At 33.4% G+C, this 18,868-nt stretch overlaps 1 protein-coding gene across 2 annotated transcripts; it reads left to right on the top strand.

Moving 5' to 3' along the window:
• The first annotated feature begins 17,307 nt into the window (after window positions 1–17,307).
• LOC148166499 (multiple coagulation factor deficiency protein 2 homolog) lies at window positions 17,308–18,455 on the top strand. Of its 2 annotated transcripts, none has more exons than XM_088048956.1 (4): window positions 17,308–17,411; window positions 17,758–17,959; window positions 18,008–18,212; window positions 18,262–18,455. In XM_088048956.1, exons 2-4 carry the CDS (start codon window positions 17,780–17,782, stop codon window positions 18,393–18,395), a joined length of 519 nt encoding a protein of 172 aa, XP_087905082.1. In that variant the 5' UTR covers window positions 17,308–17,411; window positions 17,758–17,779; the 3' UTR covers window positions 18,396–18,455. The 2 variants fall into 2 exon arrangements, with proteins under 2 accessions (XP_087905082.1, XP_087905083.1); XM_088048957.1 differs by lacking the exon at window positions 17,308–17,411 and adding an exon at window positions 17,435–17,699.
• Window positions 18,456–18,868: the final 413 nt, after the last annotated feature.

Genomic DNA, 18,868 nt, shown 5'->3' with positions numbered 1-18,868 from the left:
CTAACTCAGTTATTTGTTGACTGACAAGAAAAACAAAAATGGTTTTGAATCCAGCGCAAAATTCTGCGTAAAATATAGCTCAAATTTCCTCAACAAATAACCGAGATATCGACAGAATTACATTTTTAGAGGGTGATTTTAGGGCCATTTTCAAGACGCTGTTTCGGGGCGAAAACTGCATTTACTATTTTTGAATTATATAGCGATCGAAAAAGGAGCTCGAGATTTATCAACTGGTCAAATCTCAGATCGATCGGACAAATAGTTTACGAGGGGTGATCAAAAAACCAAAAATTAAAAAAAAAAATCGATCTAGCCGCAAAATTTTTTTGATCGCCCACAACTCAATTATTTGTGGGCCGATCTAAACGAATTTTATGATTTTGGATTTTGCGTACAATTCTGCGTAAAATGAGCACAGTACTTTAATATTGCTTTATAAATAAGCGAAATACCGACCGAGTCAGAATTAGAGACTGAAAGTCAGCTAACTTTTACATTGAAAAAATGAAAATTTTGAATTCAAACTATCAAATTTTGATTTCTAAGGTAAAAAATTACGAGAAAAACAATTTTGAAAAGAGTTGTTTGATATTTGCAATAATTCCGGAGCCTCAAAGTTTGACCCTCTGGCGACAACCCAAAATTTCAAACGCCTCTAACTCAGTTATTTGCCACCGTACGAAAAAAATTAAAATATTTTTAGATTCAGCGCAAAATTCTGCGTTAAATGAGCCCATGTAGCTTAAATTTCATTGACAAATAAACGAGATATTGACCGAATTACATTTTCAAAGGGTGATTTTAGGGTCAATGTCAAGGCGCTGTTTCGAGGCAAAAATTGTCTTTAATATTATTGAATTACATATCGATCGAAAGAGCAGCTCGAGATCTATCAACTGTCCAAATCTTAGATCTATCGGGCAAATGGTTTACGCGGGGCGATCAAAAAACAAAAATTTAAAAAAAATTATCGATCTAGTCGCAAAATTTTCGTGCCCAAATAGTCGACTATAGAATTTTCTACTTCTGAAGGCGGATTCTAAAGTAGAGTGATCCAAGAAAAACGATGTTAAACACCGTTTCTCAAAATCTTTTGTAGTTTCGGAGATATTGAGCTTTGAAAATTTTCCAACTCAAAATTTAATATCCAAAATTTGGATCGCCCATAAGTTAGTAATTTGTTGATTGATCTTAACAAGTTTTACCTTTTTGGATTCTACCTGAAATTCTGCGTAAAATGAGTACTAATACTTTATCATGTGAGTCATGATTTTTGTTTAGGGTAGGCCATGAAAGAGAGAGACAAACATAGAAGTCATGTCGGAGTGAAATTTTGTTTTTGATATAACCTCAATTTTTTGATGACAATATGTAACATTATGAGATGGAAATAAGAGAAAATGTATAGTGTCTCTCCAGAATCAATAATGTAATTGAAAACTAATTGTAATTAAATCAAATGACAAATGTCAAACTACTGTCAAATTATTTCTCGACTTACGTAAATTTTGTCAAAGCCCTAAATAAAAATTTTGTGGATCACACGTTAGTATTGCCTCGTAAATAAGCGAGGTATCGAGTGAATCATATTTAGAAAGGTGTGATTAATCATCGATTTAGAAGTTTTTTAGATTTTTCTTTCGAATTGCAACATTTTTTGGTAATGTAAATATTTTAATGAAATTGTCCTCTTTAGTCACCACCAAAATTAGAGGAATTATAGTGAAAAGAAGTCTAAAAATTCGTTCAACTCGAGCACTTTTTATGATTGCTAGATCCACAATTGTCTGCAATTCCAGCAAAATGTTAACTATAGCGGGCTTGTGTTAACAGTCGATTGCAAGGCACATATCTTATAACTCAATTTGTCGACAATGGATAAAGCTACAATATATGAATACAACACACACATAAACAATAGATTGTATACATCAATAGCTGCACCGCACAACAGATTGGTAGGAGGGGCGCCGCTCGCAAAAAGAAACCAAATCATAGAGGGCCCCAACGTAGCGCGTATTCCGAAAGGGCCGTCGAGGACCTGCATGCAATTATATCGCATTTCATATGTAAAGTGGACATGATTATTATACACCGTGTCGATTTTATCTCCCACTTAGCGAAGAGCTCGGAGGATTTTTAAGTGCTGCTCTCGTTTTACATCGCGAGCTTCAGTTACAGAGAGAGTTTTAAAAATATGCTCGGAAAGAAAAAACATGTTTGGCCGCCGTCGCTTGCGCCAAATAGTTCAATTATCCTTGAAGAAATTGATGCCGTCGTTCGTTTTCCCCCAGAGTGAATTTAGTCGGATGTCAGGCGTCCTTCCTGTGCTGCCTCTTTCCCCACTTCTTGGCGGACACTGCCCATCAGTCAGCAATGATTGAAAAATAAATTCAATTTTCTGTTCATCGCTTCTTCTCGACGGACTGTTCGATTCTTATATTATTGGCGACATTGCTCTGCAAAATCCGCAGGCATCTTTTCAAATTTTCAGAGAAACGAAGCCAATTAAAACTGCAACAAAAATCAAGCTACGAAGCCGTTTTTTTGTGACAAAAGTCCATCACAAAATAGAACAATATTTGCGAGAATAGACAACTCAACATTCTTCTCCCTCTACAGTATGTCCCCGGTTTGAGTTCATAAGAGGAAAAAAAAGATTATTTTCCATTTTACAAAAAAATTACAAAGAAATAACATTTTTTGCTTATTTCAAAATAATAATAAATAAAATAAAATAATAAAATTAGGAGTTTGTACTCTTAAGATTATTTTTTTCATTATTTTTATTTATTATACAGGGTCCGGCAACACTTGTGTCCACCTCCAAAATTGTCTTTAATTTTAAAGACAAAATTTTGAAAATTTGCATACGCTCAATGTTGACAAAATTTTGTTTTTTATCAATGATAGTTTTGGCGTCGCGACGCCTTAAAAATGTAATTTTTAGTTAATTGTGAGGGTTTGTGATATCAACCCCTAATTTATTTTTTTTCAATATAAATGTGTTAAAAATATCTCAGTTGTCATTTTAGATTCAATCAAATTGTCTTCAAAATTTGAGAAAAAAATGCTGTTTTATCAAGTTAGTTTCCAATTTCATTACGTCAAAATTGTGAACTACGTTTACACCCATCTGTCAACATCTTGTGTCACAAATACCATCTATCCTTTGGTTTGTTTTAGATTGTAACAAAAGTCTTGCTTGGTGAAATTGTCGCTTTGTCGATGTTAATTAACGATTTCTGGTGTCCATAAAGTGCAACATGCCCGTGTTAATCAAAATTAACCTTTATAAGAGAGAATGACTTGTGAAGTTTTGGTGTAAACGTAGTTTGCCACTGCGCCGTCATAAATTTGAAAACTAACTTGATAAAACAGCGTTTTTTTCGCAAATTTTAAACACAATTTGCATTAGACTTAAAATAAAAACTCTGATATTTGCATCACAGTTATGTTGAAAAAAAATTGAATTCACGAATATTTGCGCAAAAACTCAAAAATTGCTAAAAATTATACTTCTTAAGCGTCGCGACGCCAACCAAACCGTAATAAAAAACATATTTTCGCGTCAACTTCTAGAGCTTTGTCAACTGTGAGCGTATGCAAATTTTCAAATTTTATCTTTAAAATTAAAGACAATTTTGGGGGTGGACACAAGTGTTGCCGCACCCTGTATTTTGTAATCGTATTAAAATAATAGCAGGCTGGGGATTCACAATATCAAATAGTGCGTTAAAGATTAAAGGAAAATTTACCCAATAATGTGTAAGTATTAAAAAATTGGAAAAGAAATGCAATTGCATCCTTAACAATAATCGAGAAAATTCGAAACAGTCTTAAAGAATTACGAGTTAGAATTGAACTATGTGCTAAAACAGGTAATATGTCAATTAAATAGTGGAAATTAGTTTGAGTTAAGGAATAAATTTCATCCCTTTAACATTTTTTGCAAAATTAAAAATAAAAAAAATTTCTCGTTATTTTTTGTTTTTCTCGATTTATTTATTTTAAATTAAGCAAAAAATATTATTTCTTTGTAATTTTTTTAAAATAAAAAATAACGTTTTTTCCTCTTGTGAACTCAATCCGGAGACATACTGAATAACTGCAGTGAAGAAACCTAAATTTTAATCCTGTCATAACAGAATCGAGTTTCCAAATACAATTTCTACTTCATGGGTTTCAAACCAACAAGTTAACATAATTTGAATTAAATTATTGTGTAAACCGGCTCGTAATATGAAAATGAATAAAAGTTATAATTCACGTGTTATTGTTTTTTTTTGTCAAAATTATGCCAATTTTCATACCCTCTGTTTTCAAATCTATTTGAATTTTTTTATTATTTTATTCTTATTATTACACAATTTCTGTAGTTTACTAAATGGTTTGAATGTCGTTCAATTGGTTGAATCTCTCATTTTGCAAATTTTGCCAATTTTTTTTGCAAGCTACGATTGTGATAATTTTTGCAAAAACCCGTCTTTTACTTTCAGAAATTTCTCCCGACCACTTTTGACCCTGACCCTTTTTGATTTGGCTGAAAATCTTTTATTTTTTCTACTCTATAAAAATAAGGGTTCTGAGGATTTTTTCAATTTTTTATTTTAAACCAAAAAAAAAGTTTTTCCAAAAAAAAATGGCTTTTATATACTTTTTATGTTTATAAATGTTTCTAGCATCAAGGGTGGCTATGAAATGTCAAAGAAATTTGCCGCTTATTACAAATGTGGGTTTAGATTTGTCAACTGACATTTGCAGTTAACCTCAAATATGAAGCAAAGTAAGTTTTAAGAAATAAACTGTTCTAGTTGTAGTTTAAAACCAAAAATCAAAATCAAAATCGAAAACTTGGGACAAAACCGTACTAAAACGTCATTGAAGTAACTAATATTATAAATAATTTTGCTGATAGTTATATTCACCATGAAAACAAAGCGGCAAAATAGTGTACGACTGAAATTCCAAAGCCACGCTTGATTCTAGAAACATTTGTAAACACTTTGTACTTAAATAGATATAACTTTTTCAAAAATTAACTTATTGTTCTTTTTTATCAAAATTTTTGTTTTGAAATGTACCATGCTATTCAGAAACAAATACAAATAAAATGAAGATGATAAATTTAATGAAGTTTATTGCATTTTTAATTTTTTTATTTTAATTTTTCAAAAAAAATCTTCAATTAATGCTGCGATCATTCCCGAATATTACAGAGAAAAGAATTTTTTTTCTATTTTTTATTCAATTAAAAAAAATATTTATTTTTCAATTATTCAATAAAATTATTGCAATTTAACGATTTGACAGAATTGTATACTTAATTTATAGTTTCTACAACTATAATAAATAGGATTCAAATTTAATATAATAATTAGATCGATAAGCTAGGGCATGACAATTACAGACTTAACTACAGCCAGTTTACTACGGCTATTTTATATTGTGAACACAAAATATGTAAAATATTTAAACGCCATAGAAGACACTAATAAATGATTTGGTGCATTATTTTTAAAATCATTATCATATGTTAATTATATCCAACATAAAACCTAATCATTATATTTGTAAAATGAAACTGTAAATTGCGTATAAAATTCTGTAAAATTGTTTGCATTTATTTTACTGTATAAACAAAGCATTTAGAAAAAAAAATTAAAAATTTTTAAATAAATTTTGTTTTTAAATACAAAAAAAAAATAGAAAAAAAATCGGCTCACTTTCGGATAAGCGGGAATAATCGCAGAATTAATTGTTTTGAATGAAAGTTTTTTTTGAGAAAATAAAATAAAAACAATAGAAACTTCGAGAAAATAACGTTTTTTCTAAAAAAAGGCGAAAATTTTATTGAGTTTATCGTCTTATTTTTTTTGTATTTTTGTCTGAGTACATTTTAATACAAAAATTTTGAATAAAAAACGTTCCAATAAGTTATTTTTTGGAAAAATTTATTTTTTTTTGGATTGGGTAAAAAAATTTGAAAAAATTCAGAGAACTCTTTTTCATCGGGTAGAAAAAGTTGAAAAACTTGCAGCTAAATTTTTTATTATTTTTTTTTTCATTATACACTGCTCTCCAAAATTAATGCAAAATTGACTTACTCATTTTAAAAAAATTATTGACGATTCACACTAATTTGACAGAGCTTTCCGAAAATCCGAAAATGCAAAATTAACTGATGCAGTAGCATTCTGCAGTCCTTTCAGAACTAATAGTTTTATTTTACTGATTTAACACAAATGTGGAAAAAATCGCAAGGAAGAAACACTGGGTCAAGGCCAACTGTCAAAACTGGAAGTAAAACTCACAGCAATCCTCACTTTTGGATCAAGAGTGAATTTTTTGGAAAAGTTTTGATTTCAAATTGTGACCAGATCGGGAAAAAAATCAATAAAAAATTAAATTTTAAAATTTTGTGTTAATTTTCTGGCGCAGTGTAATGCATAGTTGCTTCAAAAATAAAATTTACCGTTATGATTTTAGCAGATCACCCTTAATGGAGGCGGTGTCGCCCCCCGACCAACGACTTAAATTAAAAATTGACAAGGACATTACCTAGCGGGCTAGAGCTTTTAAGCACATGAAGGTAAAAATAGCGCTGGATGTATACCAAACACATCCCACCACATCGCATTAGGGCGCACCTTTTTACGGGGGCTTTTTAAAAATGTATAAAGGTTGAAGCGCAAGCTTTATCAGACTTAAAAGCTTTAAGCTCGGTGGCCAATTACTGTGCTAAAAAGCCTTGCATATATGATGGCCGCTAATACGCTCCTGCAAAAAGCCTCCATTTCCTAATAAATAAACAAATTTATTTAAAGCTAATGCTGTACGTGCGCATTCATTTCGATGCAGCGAAGACGTTTTCCCCGTAATGTGGGAGATAAAAGGTCGTTCCGCTGCGGAGCCTCCACCTCGTACTTTTAATCTTGATCCTGTTTCTTGTTAAAGCAAATTAAGCTCTGTATCAGAGCAAGAAAGTTAGTAAAGTTTCAGCTTTTCACTGTTTCAGCTTTTCAGTCGTTAACTCAAGACGTCTAAATAATGCATGAGACAGATAAATAATTAAAATTTTGGGCAAAGTCTTTTAATTACGACTTTTAGTATTTATGTTAAATTAAAAGCAATTTTCATATTTTTCCGCTTCCGTTTTATGAAATTGCGTGCTCTTCCGTGTCCGCAAATGTTTACGAATTTCTAGTTTCGAAATGAAGATTTTAATGAAATTCATAACTTGCGTATATTAATATTCGTGTAATTTTCCTCGCTAACGTCACTCGCGAGGATTTGTCTCTTAAATTATAATAACAAAGCCAAATGTTAGGTTGACATGAAAGGGGTGCGAGTGTAGGACGTGGAGCTTTATTGTCATATGAAATCTGAAATGGTATCTGCATTGCCTGAGGACCTCGAAATGCGACAATTTCGCTCCGTCTTTTAACATATGTCTGCTAGAACTGCGTCCCTACGCAATTGTGTAATTCGCGAAAAGTAACTATTTTGTCGGCAACAATGCTGGATTAAAGCGGCTTGTCTAAACTAAGTGGGAATTTCGGTCACGCAATACTAAGATCTTTTTTTTCAGGGGCGGATTTAGAGGAGGGTGCATAGGGCGTTTCTTTTAATAATTTTGGAAAATTTTTCTTATCAGATTTCTATTTTTCGTATTCAAATAGTTTTTGATTTTCTTTAGAATGATTCTAAGTTTTCGTTTTTAACGTCTTCTCTAGATCTTCTTTTTTAAATCTTCGAATTAATTTGGAGTTTTTAGAAAAGATCTAAAAATTTTTCAAAAAATTCTTAAAATAATTGCGTATGCTAAACGATGGTCAAAACTAGTTTCAGAGAATTTGAAACATTTCGGAACTGAAATTCAAATTTCTGCAATTTTAAACGTACGAAAAAAAAATTGCCCAGTTTTAGAATCTGCGTGAAATTCTGCGTAAAATGAGCACAATACTTTAAGATTGCTCCATGAATAAGCGAGACATTGAGAGAATCTGAATTAGAGACTACTGCAATAAATAAATGAAAATTTTGAATTTAAATCATCTAAGATTGATTTCTAAGGTAAAAAGTGCTAGAAAAACTATTCTGAAAAGGGTTGCTTGATAGTTGTCATGATTCCGGTGATATCGAGCAAAATCGTTTTCGAACCTCCCAAATTTTGGCTCTCTGGCGACAACCCAAAATTTCAACCGCTTCTAACTGAGTTATTTGTTCTCGTACTAGACAAATAAGAATATTTTTGGATTCAGCGCAAAGTTCTGCGTTAAATGAGCCCACATAGCTCAAATTTCCTTAAAAGATAAACGAGCTATCGATCGAATTACATTTTCATAGGGTGAATTTAGAGTAATTATCAAGTCGCTGTTTCGGGACGAAAACTGCGTTTAATATTATTGTATTATACAGGGTCCGGCAACACTTGTGTCCACCCCCAAAATCGTCTTTAATTTTAAAGATAAAATTTTAAAAATTTGCATACGCTCACAGTTGACAAAGCTCTAGAAGCTGACGTAAAAAATTGTTTTTATCACTGATAGTTTTGGCGTCGCGACGCCTTAAAAATGTAATTGTTAGGTAATTGTGAGGGTTTGTGATATCAACCCCTAATTTAATTTTTTTTCAATATAAATATGTTAAAAATATCTGAGTTATTATTTTAGATTCAATGCAAATTGTCTTCAAAATTTGAGGAAAAAATGCTGTTTTATCAAGTTAGTTTCTAATTTTATTATGTCAAAATTGGGAACTACGTTTACACCCATCTGTCAACATCTTGTGTCACAAATGACATCTATTCTTTGGCTCGCTTTAGATTGTAACAAAAGTGTTACTTGGTGAAATTGTCACTTTGTCGATGTTAATTAACGATTTCTGGTGTCCATAAAGTGCAACATGCCCGTGGTAATCAAAATTAACCTTTATAAAAGTGAGTGAAGTGACTTGTGAAATTTTGGTGTAAACGTAGATTGCCGCTGCACTGTCATAATTTTGAAAACTAACTTGATAAAGCAACGTTTTTTTCGCAAATTTTAAACACAATTTGCATTAGATTTAAAATAAAAACTCAGATATTTGTACCACAGTTATGTTGAAATAAAATTGAATTCGCGTATATTTCCGCAAAAACTCAAAAATCGCTAAAAATTATACTTCTTAGGCGTCGCGACGCCAACCAAACCGTGATAAAAAAAACAAATTTTTACGTCAGCTTCTAGAGCTTTGTCAACTATGAGCGTATGCAAATTTTCAAAATTTTATCTTTAAAATTAAAGACGATTTTGGGGGTGGACACAAGTGTTGCCGGACCCTGTATATCTATCAAAAGAGAAGCTCGAGATCTATCAGCTGGCCAAATTTTAGATCGATTGGGCAAATAGTTTACAAGGAGTGATCAAAAAACGAAAAATTAAAAAATTTTCATCGGTTAAGTGCGAAATTTTTTTGCCCAAAAAATTTTCTATCGAATTTTTGACTTTTGAAAACGTATTCTAAAGTAAAATTAGCCGAGAAAAACGATGGCAAAAACTGTTTCTCAACATCTTTCGTAATTTTGGAGATATTGAGCTTTGAATCCAACTCAAAATTCAATATTTGAAAGTTTGATCGCTTATAACTCAGTTATTTGTGGGCTGATCTCAACGAATGTTTCGTTTTTGGATTCTGAGTGAAATTTTGCGTAAAATGAGCACCAATGTGTTAAGATTACTGTATAAATCAACGACATATCGACGGAGTCTGAATTAGACACTAAAAGGCAGCTAACTTCTACATTGAAAAAATGAAAATTTTGAATTCAAACTATTTAAGATCGATTTTTAAGGTAAAAAATTGCGAGAAATACGATTTTGAAAAAGGATTTTTTATATTCGCCTTAATTCCGGAGATATCGAGCAAAATCATTTTCGAACCTCCAAAATTTTGGCTCTCCGACAACAATCCAAAATTTCAAACGCTTCTAATTCAGTTATTTATTAACGGACAAGAAAAATAATGGTAGTTTTGGTTTTAACGCGAAATTCTGCGTAAAACGAGCTCATACACCTCAAATTTACTTAACAAATAAATGAGATATTCAACAAAACAGATTTTTAGAGGGTGTTTTTAGGGTCATTTTCAATAAGCTGTTTCGAGACGAAATCTGCGTTTATTACCATTGGATTATATGTCGATCGATAGAGCAGCTCGAGATCTATAAACTGGCCAAATCTCAGATCGATAGGGCAAACAGTTTACAAGGGGCGATCAAAAAACAAAAAATTTAAAATTTTTCATCGGTTGAGTGCAAAATTTTTTTGCCCAAAAAAATTTCTATCGAATTTTCGACTTTTCAGGGCGTATTCTAAAGTAAAATAAGCCGAGAAAAACGATGGCGAAAACCGTTTCTCAACATCTTTCGTAGTTTTGGAGATATTGAGCTTTGAATCCAACTCAAAATTCAATATTTGAAAGTTTGATCGCTTATAACTCAGTTATTTGTGAGCTGATCTCAACGAATGTTTTGTTTTTGGATTCTGAGTGAAATTTTGCGTAAAATGAGCACAAATGTGTTAAGATTGCTGTATAAATCAACGAGATATCGACTGAGTCTGAATTAGAAACTAAAAGGCAGCTAACTTCTACATTGAAAAAATGAAAATTTTGAATTCAAACTATTTAAGATCTATTTTTAAGGTAAAAAATTGCGAGAAATACGATTTTGAAAAAGGATTTTTTATATTCGCCTTAATTTCGGAGATATCGAGCAAAATCATCTTCGAACCTCCAAAATTTTGGCTCTCTGACAACAATCTAAAATTTCAAACGCTTCTAATTCAGTTATTTATTAACGAACAAGAAAAATAATGGTAGTTTTGATTTGAACGCGAAATTCTGCGTAAAATGAGCCCATACAGCTCAAATTTACTTAACAAATAAATGAGATATTCAACAAAATAGATTTTTAGAGGGTGTTTTTAGGGTCATTTTCAATAAGCTGTTTTGAGACGAAATCTGCGTTTATTACCATTGGATTATATGTCGATCGATAGAGCAGCTCGAGATCTATAAACTGGCCAAATCTCAGATCGATCGGGCAAATAGTTTACGAGGACCGATCGAAAAACGCAAAATTTAAAATTTTTCATCGATAGAGTTCAAAAATTTTTTCCCAAAAAATAGACCATCGAATTTTCTACTTTTGAAGACGGATTCTAAAGTAAAATGAGCCGAGAAAAACAATGGTAAAAACCGATTTTTAAAATTTTTCGTAGTTTTGGAGATTTTGCAAATTTGTCAACTCAAAATTCAATATCCGAAACTTTGAGCGCTCATAGCTCAGTTATCTGTGAACCGATCTTAACGAGTTTTATTTTTCTGGATTCAACGTAAAATTCTGCATAAAATGAGTACTAATACTTTCAGATTGTTATATAAATAAGCGAATAATTGACCAAATTATATGTAGACTATTATATTCAAATTTGTTTTTATTTGTTTTTGGTGTTCTAAAATTTATTTTTTTAATGTTTTTAAAATCATGAGAATTGGGATCGAATTTGAAAAAAATTTAGATTAATATAAAGAAAAACTTGAGGAACTAATGTCTGGACACTCTGAAGAGAATCTTCAGAAAGTCTAAGAAGAAGCTAAAGCCAGATATTAAAGAATTTATGAATGTAAACTCGAAAAGTTACTGATTTATAAAAATTCTCAATTAGAACCGAAAGATTAAGAAACATTTTATAGTAAAGAACTAGAGATTGTAATAAAATCTAAGAATAATCCATTTTAATCCACGTTTTATCATTTTAAGTTTTTTTTTCCTGGAGTTATCAGTTCGTTTGTATCAATTGCTTAAAATTTCATTTTCGATCCCGTCTATTATTAGGTTCCTGCTGCGAGTTGTTCCCGGCATCTCGGCAATCAGTGACTATATTAATGACAGCTTTTGAGGCGCGCGTCCTCCACGTGTCGTCACTTTAACGACACGTGAACACTCCGCCCTCTTGCAAATATTTATATGTAAAGAATTAAAGTGTTCCACCTCCTCTATTCAGCCAATTTTATAACCGACAATCGCTCAATCAAAACATTTCAAAATACGGCAGGCAGGTTATAATTAACCAACTAAAAGTGTGCGAAATGGGGCGAACGCACCGTATAATTATCTCGTGAGAAAAATGCGGCGGTTTCTTTTTTCAAGTATTGATCTATAGTTAAGTAATTAATGGTTTCGAAGAAGTTGGAGAGTTGTTGGGGAAGTTGCGACGAGATACAGTAAGTTTGTAATTGCAAGAGATGATGTTTAATGACTTTTTAATGGACGGCCGACGCTGGTGTCTCTTTCAACTTTCCACGGAAACTACTTTTGAGTGGATTGTTTAGATTGAATTTTCCAAGATTCTTAAGATTTTCAACGGGCTTCTGGATAATTCCATTACGTTCGAAAAGCAAAGGCTGACCCTTTTTTGTGTGTAATTATCTCCTCGTGTGGACACCCTCGAAACGGACCCTTCCGGCGATGATAGAGAAAAGTAATCATTCTTATGCTCCGAGCTGTCATTTCAGAGCACCAATCGCAACGCTTCCTTCGCTACCCCTAGCAGAAATAGGACAGGAAAACCATGGACTCGACTAATCGCCGAGGTTTCTTCTCTATCGAGGATTATCGGATGGAAGATTGCAAATTGACTCATCAAGGTGTGAAATTTTAAAAGAGGGCGAAATGTGACAGATGGGCCAGAGATGACACGCTGCGTCCATCTGATCACAATCGACATCAAAAAACCGACTTGAATCTATTACCATTCATTTCAATTTCAAATAAACGCGTGCTGATTTCATAGGGGGCGATATTTCTGCCATTTTCGACCTTAGGATCGCGCGGAATTAACCGGGTTTTAGTTGCCCGGCGCATCCACCATTTTCCGCAGGCCGTTTTGCCCATTTTTTAGTTTTCCTGAAAATTTGAAGAGTTGTGAAATTTTGAAAAATTAGATAAGGAAAACGATGGTGAAAACCGTATCTTTCAATTTGCCACAGTTCCGGAGATTCTGGAATTAAAAATTTACTTTTCGCAATTTTTGACGCTTTTTATTTGGTTATTTATTGACGTAGGTACGTAAAAAATTCGCACGTTTTTGGATTCTACGTGAAATTCTGCGTACAATGAGAAATAATACTTTAAGATTACTCTATAAATAAGCGAGATATTGACGTGTTTGAATTAGAAACCAAAAGGCAGCTAACTTCTATTTTCAAAAATTAAAATTTTGAGTTTGTCTAAAATGTCTAAAATTGATTTCTAAGGTAAAAAATCGCGTGAAAAACTATATCAAAAAGGGTTTTCTTATATTCGCCTTAATTCCGGAAATATCGAGCAAAATCGTTTTTGATCCTCCAAATTTTTGGCCCTTTGGAGACCACACAAAAATTCAAACGCCTCTAACTTAATTATTTGTTGACGTACGAACAAAACAAGAATATTTTTGGATTCAGTGCGAAATTCTGCGTTAAATGTGCCCATATAGCTCAAATTTTCTTAACTAATAAACGCAAAATCGAGCGAATTGCATTTTCAGAGGGTGATTTTAGGGTCATTGTCAAGGCGCTGTTTCGAGGCAAAAATTGTCTTTAATATTATTGAATTGTATATCGATCGAAAGAGCAGCTCGAGATCTATCAACTTTTTAAATCCCAGATCGATCGGGCAAATAGTTTACGCGGGGCGATCAAAAAAACAAAAATTTAAAAAAATTTATCGATTGAGTCGCAAAATTTTTTTGCCCAAAAAATTGACCATCGATTTTTTTACTTTTGAGGGCAGATTCTAATGTAAAATAACCTCAGAAAAACATTGGTAGAAACCGTTTTTCGAAATCTCTTGTAGTTTCGGAGATATTGAGCTTTGAAAATTTTTCAACTCAAAATTTAATATCCGAAACTTTGATCGCCCACAACTCAGTTATTTGTGGGCCGATCTAAACGAATTTTATGGTTTTGGATTTTGCGTATAATTCTGCGTAAAATGAGCACCAATACTTTAATATTGCTTTATAAAAAAGCGAAATACCGACCGAGTCAGAATTAGAGACTGAAAGTCAGCTAACTTTTACATTAAAAAATGAAAATTTTGAATTCGTACTCTCTAATATCGATTTCTAAGGTAAAAAATAACGAGAAAAACAATTTTGAAAAGAGTTGTTTGATATTTGCAATAATTCCGGAGATATCAGGAAAAATCTTTTCCGGAGCTTCCAAAGTTTGACCCTCTGGCGACAACTCAAAATTTCAAACGCCTCTAACTCAGTTAGTTGCCACCGTACGAAAAAAATTAAAATATTTTTAAATTCAGCGCAAAATTCTGCGTTAAATGAGCCCACGTAGCTTAAATTTCCTTGACAAATAAACAAGATATTGACCGAATTACATTTTCAGAGGGTGATTTTAGGGTCATTGTCAAGGCGCTGTTTCGAGGCAAAAATTGTCTTTAATATTATTGAATTATATATCGATCGAAAGAGCAGCTCGAGGTCTATAAACTGTCCAAATCTCAGATCGATCGGGCAAATAGTTTACGCGGGGCGATCAAAAAAACAAAAATTTAAAAAAATTTATCGATTGAGTCGCAAAATTTTTTTGCCCAAAAAATTGACCATCGAATTTTTTACTTTTGAGGGCAGATTCTAATGTAAAATGACCTCAGAAAAACATTGGTAAAAACCGTTTTTCGAAATCTCTTGTAGTTTCGGAGATATTGAGCTTTGAAAATATTTCAACTCAAAATTTAATATCCGAAACTTTGATCGCCCACAACTCAGTTATTTGTAGGCCGATCTAAACGAATTTTATGGTTTTGGATTTTGCGTATAATTCTGCGTAAAATGAGCACCAATACTTTAATATTGCTTTATAAATAAGCGAAATTCCGACCGAGTCAGAATTAGAGACTGAAAGTCAGCTAACATTTACATTGAAAAAAGGAAAATTTTGAATTCGTACTCTCTAATATCGATTTCTAAGGTAAAAAATAACGAGAAAAACAATTTTGAAAAGAGTTGTTTGATATTTGCAATAATTTCGGAGATATCAGGAAAAATCTTTTCCGGAGCTTCCAAAGTTTGACCCTCTGGCGACAACCCAAAATTTCAAACGCCTCTAACTCAGTTAGTTGCCACCGTACAAAAAAAATTAAAATATTTTTAGATTCAGCGCAAAATTCTGCGTTAAATGAGCCCACGTAGCTTAAATTTCATTGACAAATAAACAAGATATTGACCGAATTACATTTTCAGAGGGTGATTTTAGGGTCATTGTCAAGGCGCTGTTTCGAGGCAAAAATTGTCTTTAATATTATTGAATTATATATCGATCGAAAGAGCAGCTCGAGATCTATCAATTGTCCAAATCTCAGATCGATCGGGCAAATAGTTTACGCGGGGCGATCAGAAAAACAAAAATTTTAAAAAATTTATCGATTGAGTCGCAAAATTTTTTTGCCCAAAAAATTGACCATCGAACTTTTGAGGGCAGATTCTAAAGTAAAATGACCTCAGAAAAACATTGGTAAAAACCGTTTTTCGAAATCTTTCGTAGTTTCGGAGATATTAACGAGTTTTACCTTTTTGAATTGTACGTAAAATTCTGGGCAAAATGAGAACACATACTTTAACATTGCTTCATAAATAAGCAAGATATCTACAAAACAAAAACATGGCAACGGTTTGCCAGTTACTTCAAATAGTCAACAATTTTACAGTATCAAATTTAGGCATTAAGCATTTTAATTACAGATTATATTTAATTGCGGAAAATCTAGTAGCTGAAACCGATGAAAATTTCATGAATTTTACAAATTCATTGGCGGCAAAGAACTCTTTCCAAGTTAATACGAAAACTTTTTTTTTGAATCTTCGAAAGTTATAAAAACGTGAATTTCTTTCTAATAATCGCTCCAAATTCTTTGTCATGTAACTTCGAAAGGGTAAGATTCCCAAACGTGTTGAGCACCGCATTAGAAAGCCGAGATCTCAACCTCCATAATTACGTGTTTCTAACAAAATCGCAGTACTAATTCAAGAGTTCCGCACAAAAATAAAAAAAATTCCACCCCTGAAGGAGCAATATAATTTTCTAAATTTTTTGTGCTGATCCTGTCGCGTCCGCTCCGATGCACCCTCCGCCGCCGCCGTTGCATCAAACTAATATTTTTCCACGCTCGCACCTTCCACCCATCTTCGTTCGTTGGGTCCAATCGCTCCAATATTTTTAAAATCCATCGGTGACGGCGGTTCTTGGGTGCGTGCGGTGGCGTGGTAGCTGTGGTGCCGGGTGTCTCCATGGAAACCGCACATCGCCGCCGGGCCCCGGCTTATTGATCACCGCCATCGTGAACATCGCACTCTGCAGCTGAAGCGGCCATGAAGCGCTAAACACCCCACAACACAACTATACATATTTAACTTGGACAAATTGGGACGCGGGGATTAGTGGAGTCTAGCAAACATGAAGAAGCTTTCCCGGGCTTGCTATTTGATTATTGGGAATTTTCTTTGTTGGCGTGGGGGTATGGAAAATCGCGGAAATCTTTACTTTTGATGGTCGTTTTGGAGGTGCAGCTGTTGCAGGGAATTCCGAAAGGAGACGCATCAGGGAAGTCTCTGGTGAATTTTAATGGGAAATGGATTCGAGTAGGAGGATGAGGTTCCTATAATAAAGTGAAGAGGTGGATCAAGAGAAATTGCTACTTTAAGGCGAGAAATAGAAAAAACATTGTGTGTGATTTTTGTGGGAGTGAGGCAACCCCCTTTTCCGAAATTCTATTAAATTTTTTTCTATTTTTTTTTTAATTTTATGGCAGTAAATCATCGAAAAATTCGTTAATCTGTAATTGTCAACATTTCAGTGGGTTCGATGTTAAATTCCTTTCAGGCCATGATCGAATTTTTCAACCAAACAAAGGAATTTTAGGCGCGATATAATGGGCTTTAGTAAAACAATAGAATTAAAAAATTAAGGCAAAGAGTTAAAAAAACTCTTATTTTTTTGTGGATGTGAGGCAAACCCCTTTTTGGAACTCAATCAAAAAAAAAATTTTGAAAAATGTTTTGACGTGTTTAATTTCCGCCGGAAAAGTGGCTGAAAAATCAGCCGGGAAACGACAATATTAAATATCTTGTAATTTTCTCCTCTATTAAACGCGGAATACAATTGTTGAAAAGTATTCAAAGGGATAATGAGATAATTCACTTGCTTCCCTTCAGTAAATGAAAGGACAGCGCCCCTCGCCGTCAAGAAGACTAAGCACTCTAGCATCCCTTGGCAGGATTGCAGGAATTCCGCGCCACCCACGCGCATGACCTGAAGAAGCTGAGATCGATCCGAAACTCAGTGAAGTTGTAACCTCACAAAGCCCCGTAAGTGTGTTTTTTGCATCCCTTTTAGGCGCGACAAATCCCTTAATCCACCCTTAACCTAACAGGTGTTTAGCAATTCGACCCTTAATATGAGCTTTTCAATTCATGATCCAACGAAAGCACTTGAGGCCGACACTTTGAGCACATATGCGCACACGCCCTCTATCTGTAACAAGAGATGTTATCGGACGGTAATGACCCTCCCTGGGGCTCAGGGAACCCCTTCATTAGCCCGTCATTACATATCTAGTTCCGTCAACACTTCGATTTCAATGAAATTCAATAAAAGTCTGTCAGATTGTGTGGTTGTCCCCTCGATAGTGCACCCCAAATGTTTTGTTTACAGTTGCTGAGATGAGGATGAAAGGATGATTCTGGGATATTTTTTATTAATAGCGTTCCTGCATGGGAGTGAGAGTAGAGGGCCCCATCACCCGAGAGGAGAACCAGTCGCCAAACATGTTCATTACAGACCCACGAAGAACAACCCCGAAAAGCAGAAGCTCACTGAAGACACCGAACTTTTGCACGACAAGGAGCACTTACAAGTAAAACTCCCCCATTTTTCCCCCCTTAAATTATCCCGTTTTTTCCAGGAGCACCTCGAAGAAGTTGTCGACTTGTCAAAAATGACCGACGAAGAACTCGAATTTTATTACTTCCAAGTTCATGATACTGACAAGAATTCCAAATTAGATGGATTGGAAATTCTAAACGCAATTTTGCACACAGTTCATGAAGAAGACAAAAAAGAGGAACAAAATTTGCAAACTGCAGAAGACGACTTTGAATACTACGTCGGTATGTATGTCGAGTTATTTGAAAATTTGTTCTAATTTCAACGTTTTAGAGTTAATCGATCGAGTTCTGAAAGAAGACGATGTGGATAAGGACGGTTATTTGACTTATGCGGAGTTTACGTCGGGGCGTCGCAATGCTTTGTTGGCCGAGGGGAAGAATCAGCCGTCGGTTAAAATAATGTAAAAGGAAAAAAAATTGTTTGTTTGATCTTTATTGTGACAAATATACAAGTTTTGTGTGGACGTAGAAATGTGTTTTGAAATTTCAGCCTAATTTTTTTTTAATTCAACTCAAATTTTTGACTTTTTGAAAATCTAAGAACAAATTTTTAGCTAAAGAAACGAGAGAAAGATGATGGGGCAAAGCATTTCTTTTTATCTGCTGCACAGGTAAAGAAATAAAAAATATATATTTTAGCATCAGGGAGAAAATTTTTCCAAAAACTTTTTATTTAGTTCTGTAATTTGGACATTTTTTGGATAAAAAGTCGAAATTTTCAGGATTGACTAGTTGTGATCTCTGCATTAGACACACTAAATTTCAAATTTCTAGTTGCACAGGCAGGGAAAAAATAAAAAGAAATATTCCAGTATTTTGGGAGAGAATAGGAATTTTTCTCAAAACTGTCCATTTAGTCCTGTAAATTAGACATTTTT

The sequence above is a fragment of the Gnatocerus cornutus genome, unplaced genomic scaffold (genome assembly GCF_029298725.1).
Source record: "Gnatocerus cornutus isolate USDA-ARS CGAHR unplaced genomic scaffold, icGnaCorn1.1 ctg00000023.1, whole genome shotgun sequence".
Classification (NCBI taxonomy): Eukaryota; Metazoa; Arthropoda; class Insecta; order Coleoptera; family Tenebrionidae; genus Gnatocerus; species Gnatocerus cornutus.
The sequence above is the reverse complement of the archived record's forward strand: the minus strand, read 5'-3'. Positions and strand labels throughout refer to the sequence as shown.

Excerpts from the sequence above, each read along its gene's own strand:
- LOC148166499 (XM_088048956.1), top strand. The coding sequence starts at position 17,780 with ATGATTCTGGGATATTTTTTATTAATAGCGTTCCTGCATGGGAGTGAG. Across the intron at positions 17,960-18,007 it reads ACGACAAGGAGCACTTACAA|GAGCACCTCGAAGAAGTTGT; the intron begins GTAAAACTCCCC and ends CGTTTTTTCCAG. Across the intron at positions 18,213-18,261 it reads CGACTTTGAATACTACGTCG|AGTTAATCGATCGAGTTCTG; the intron begins GTATGTATGTCG and ends TCAACGTTTTAG.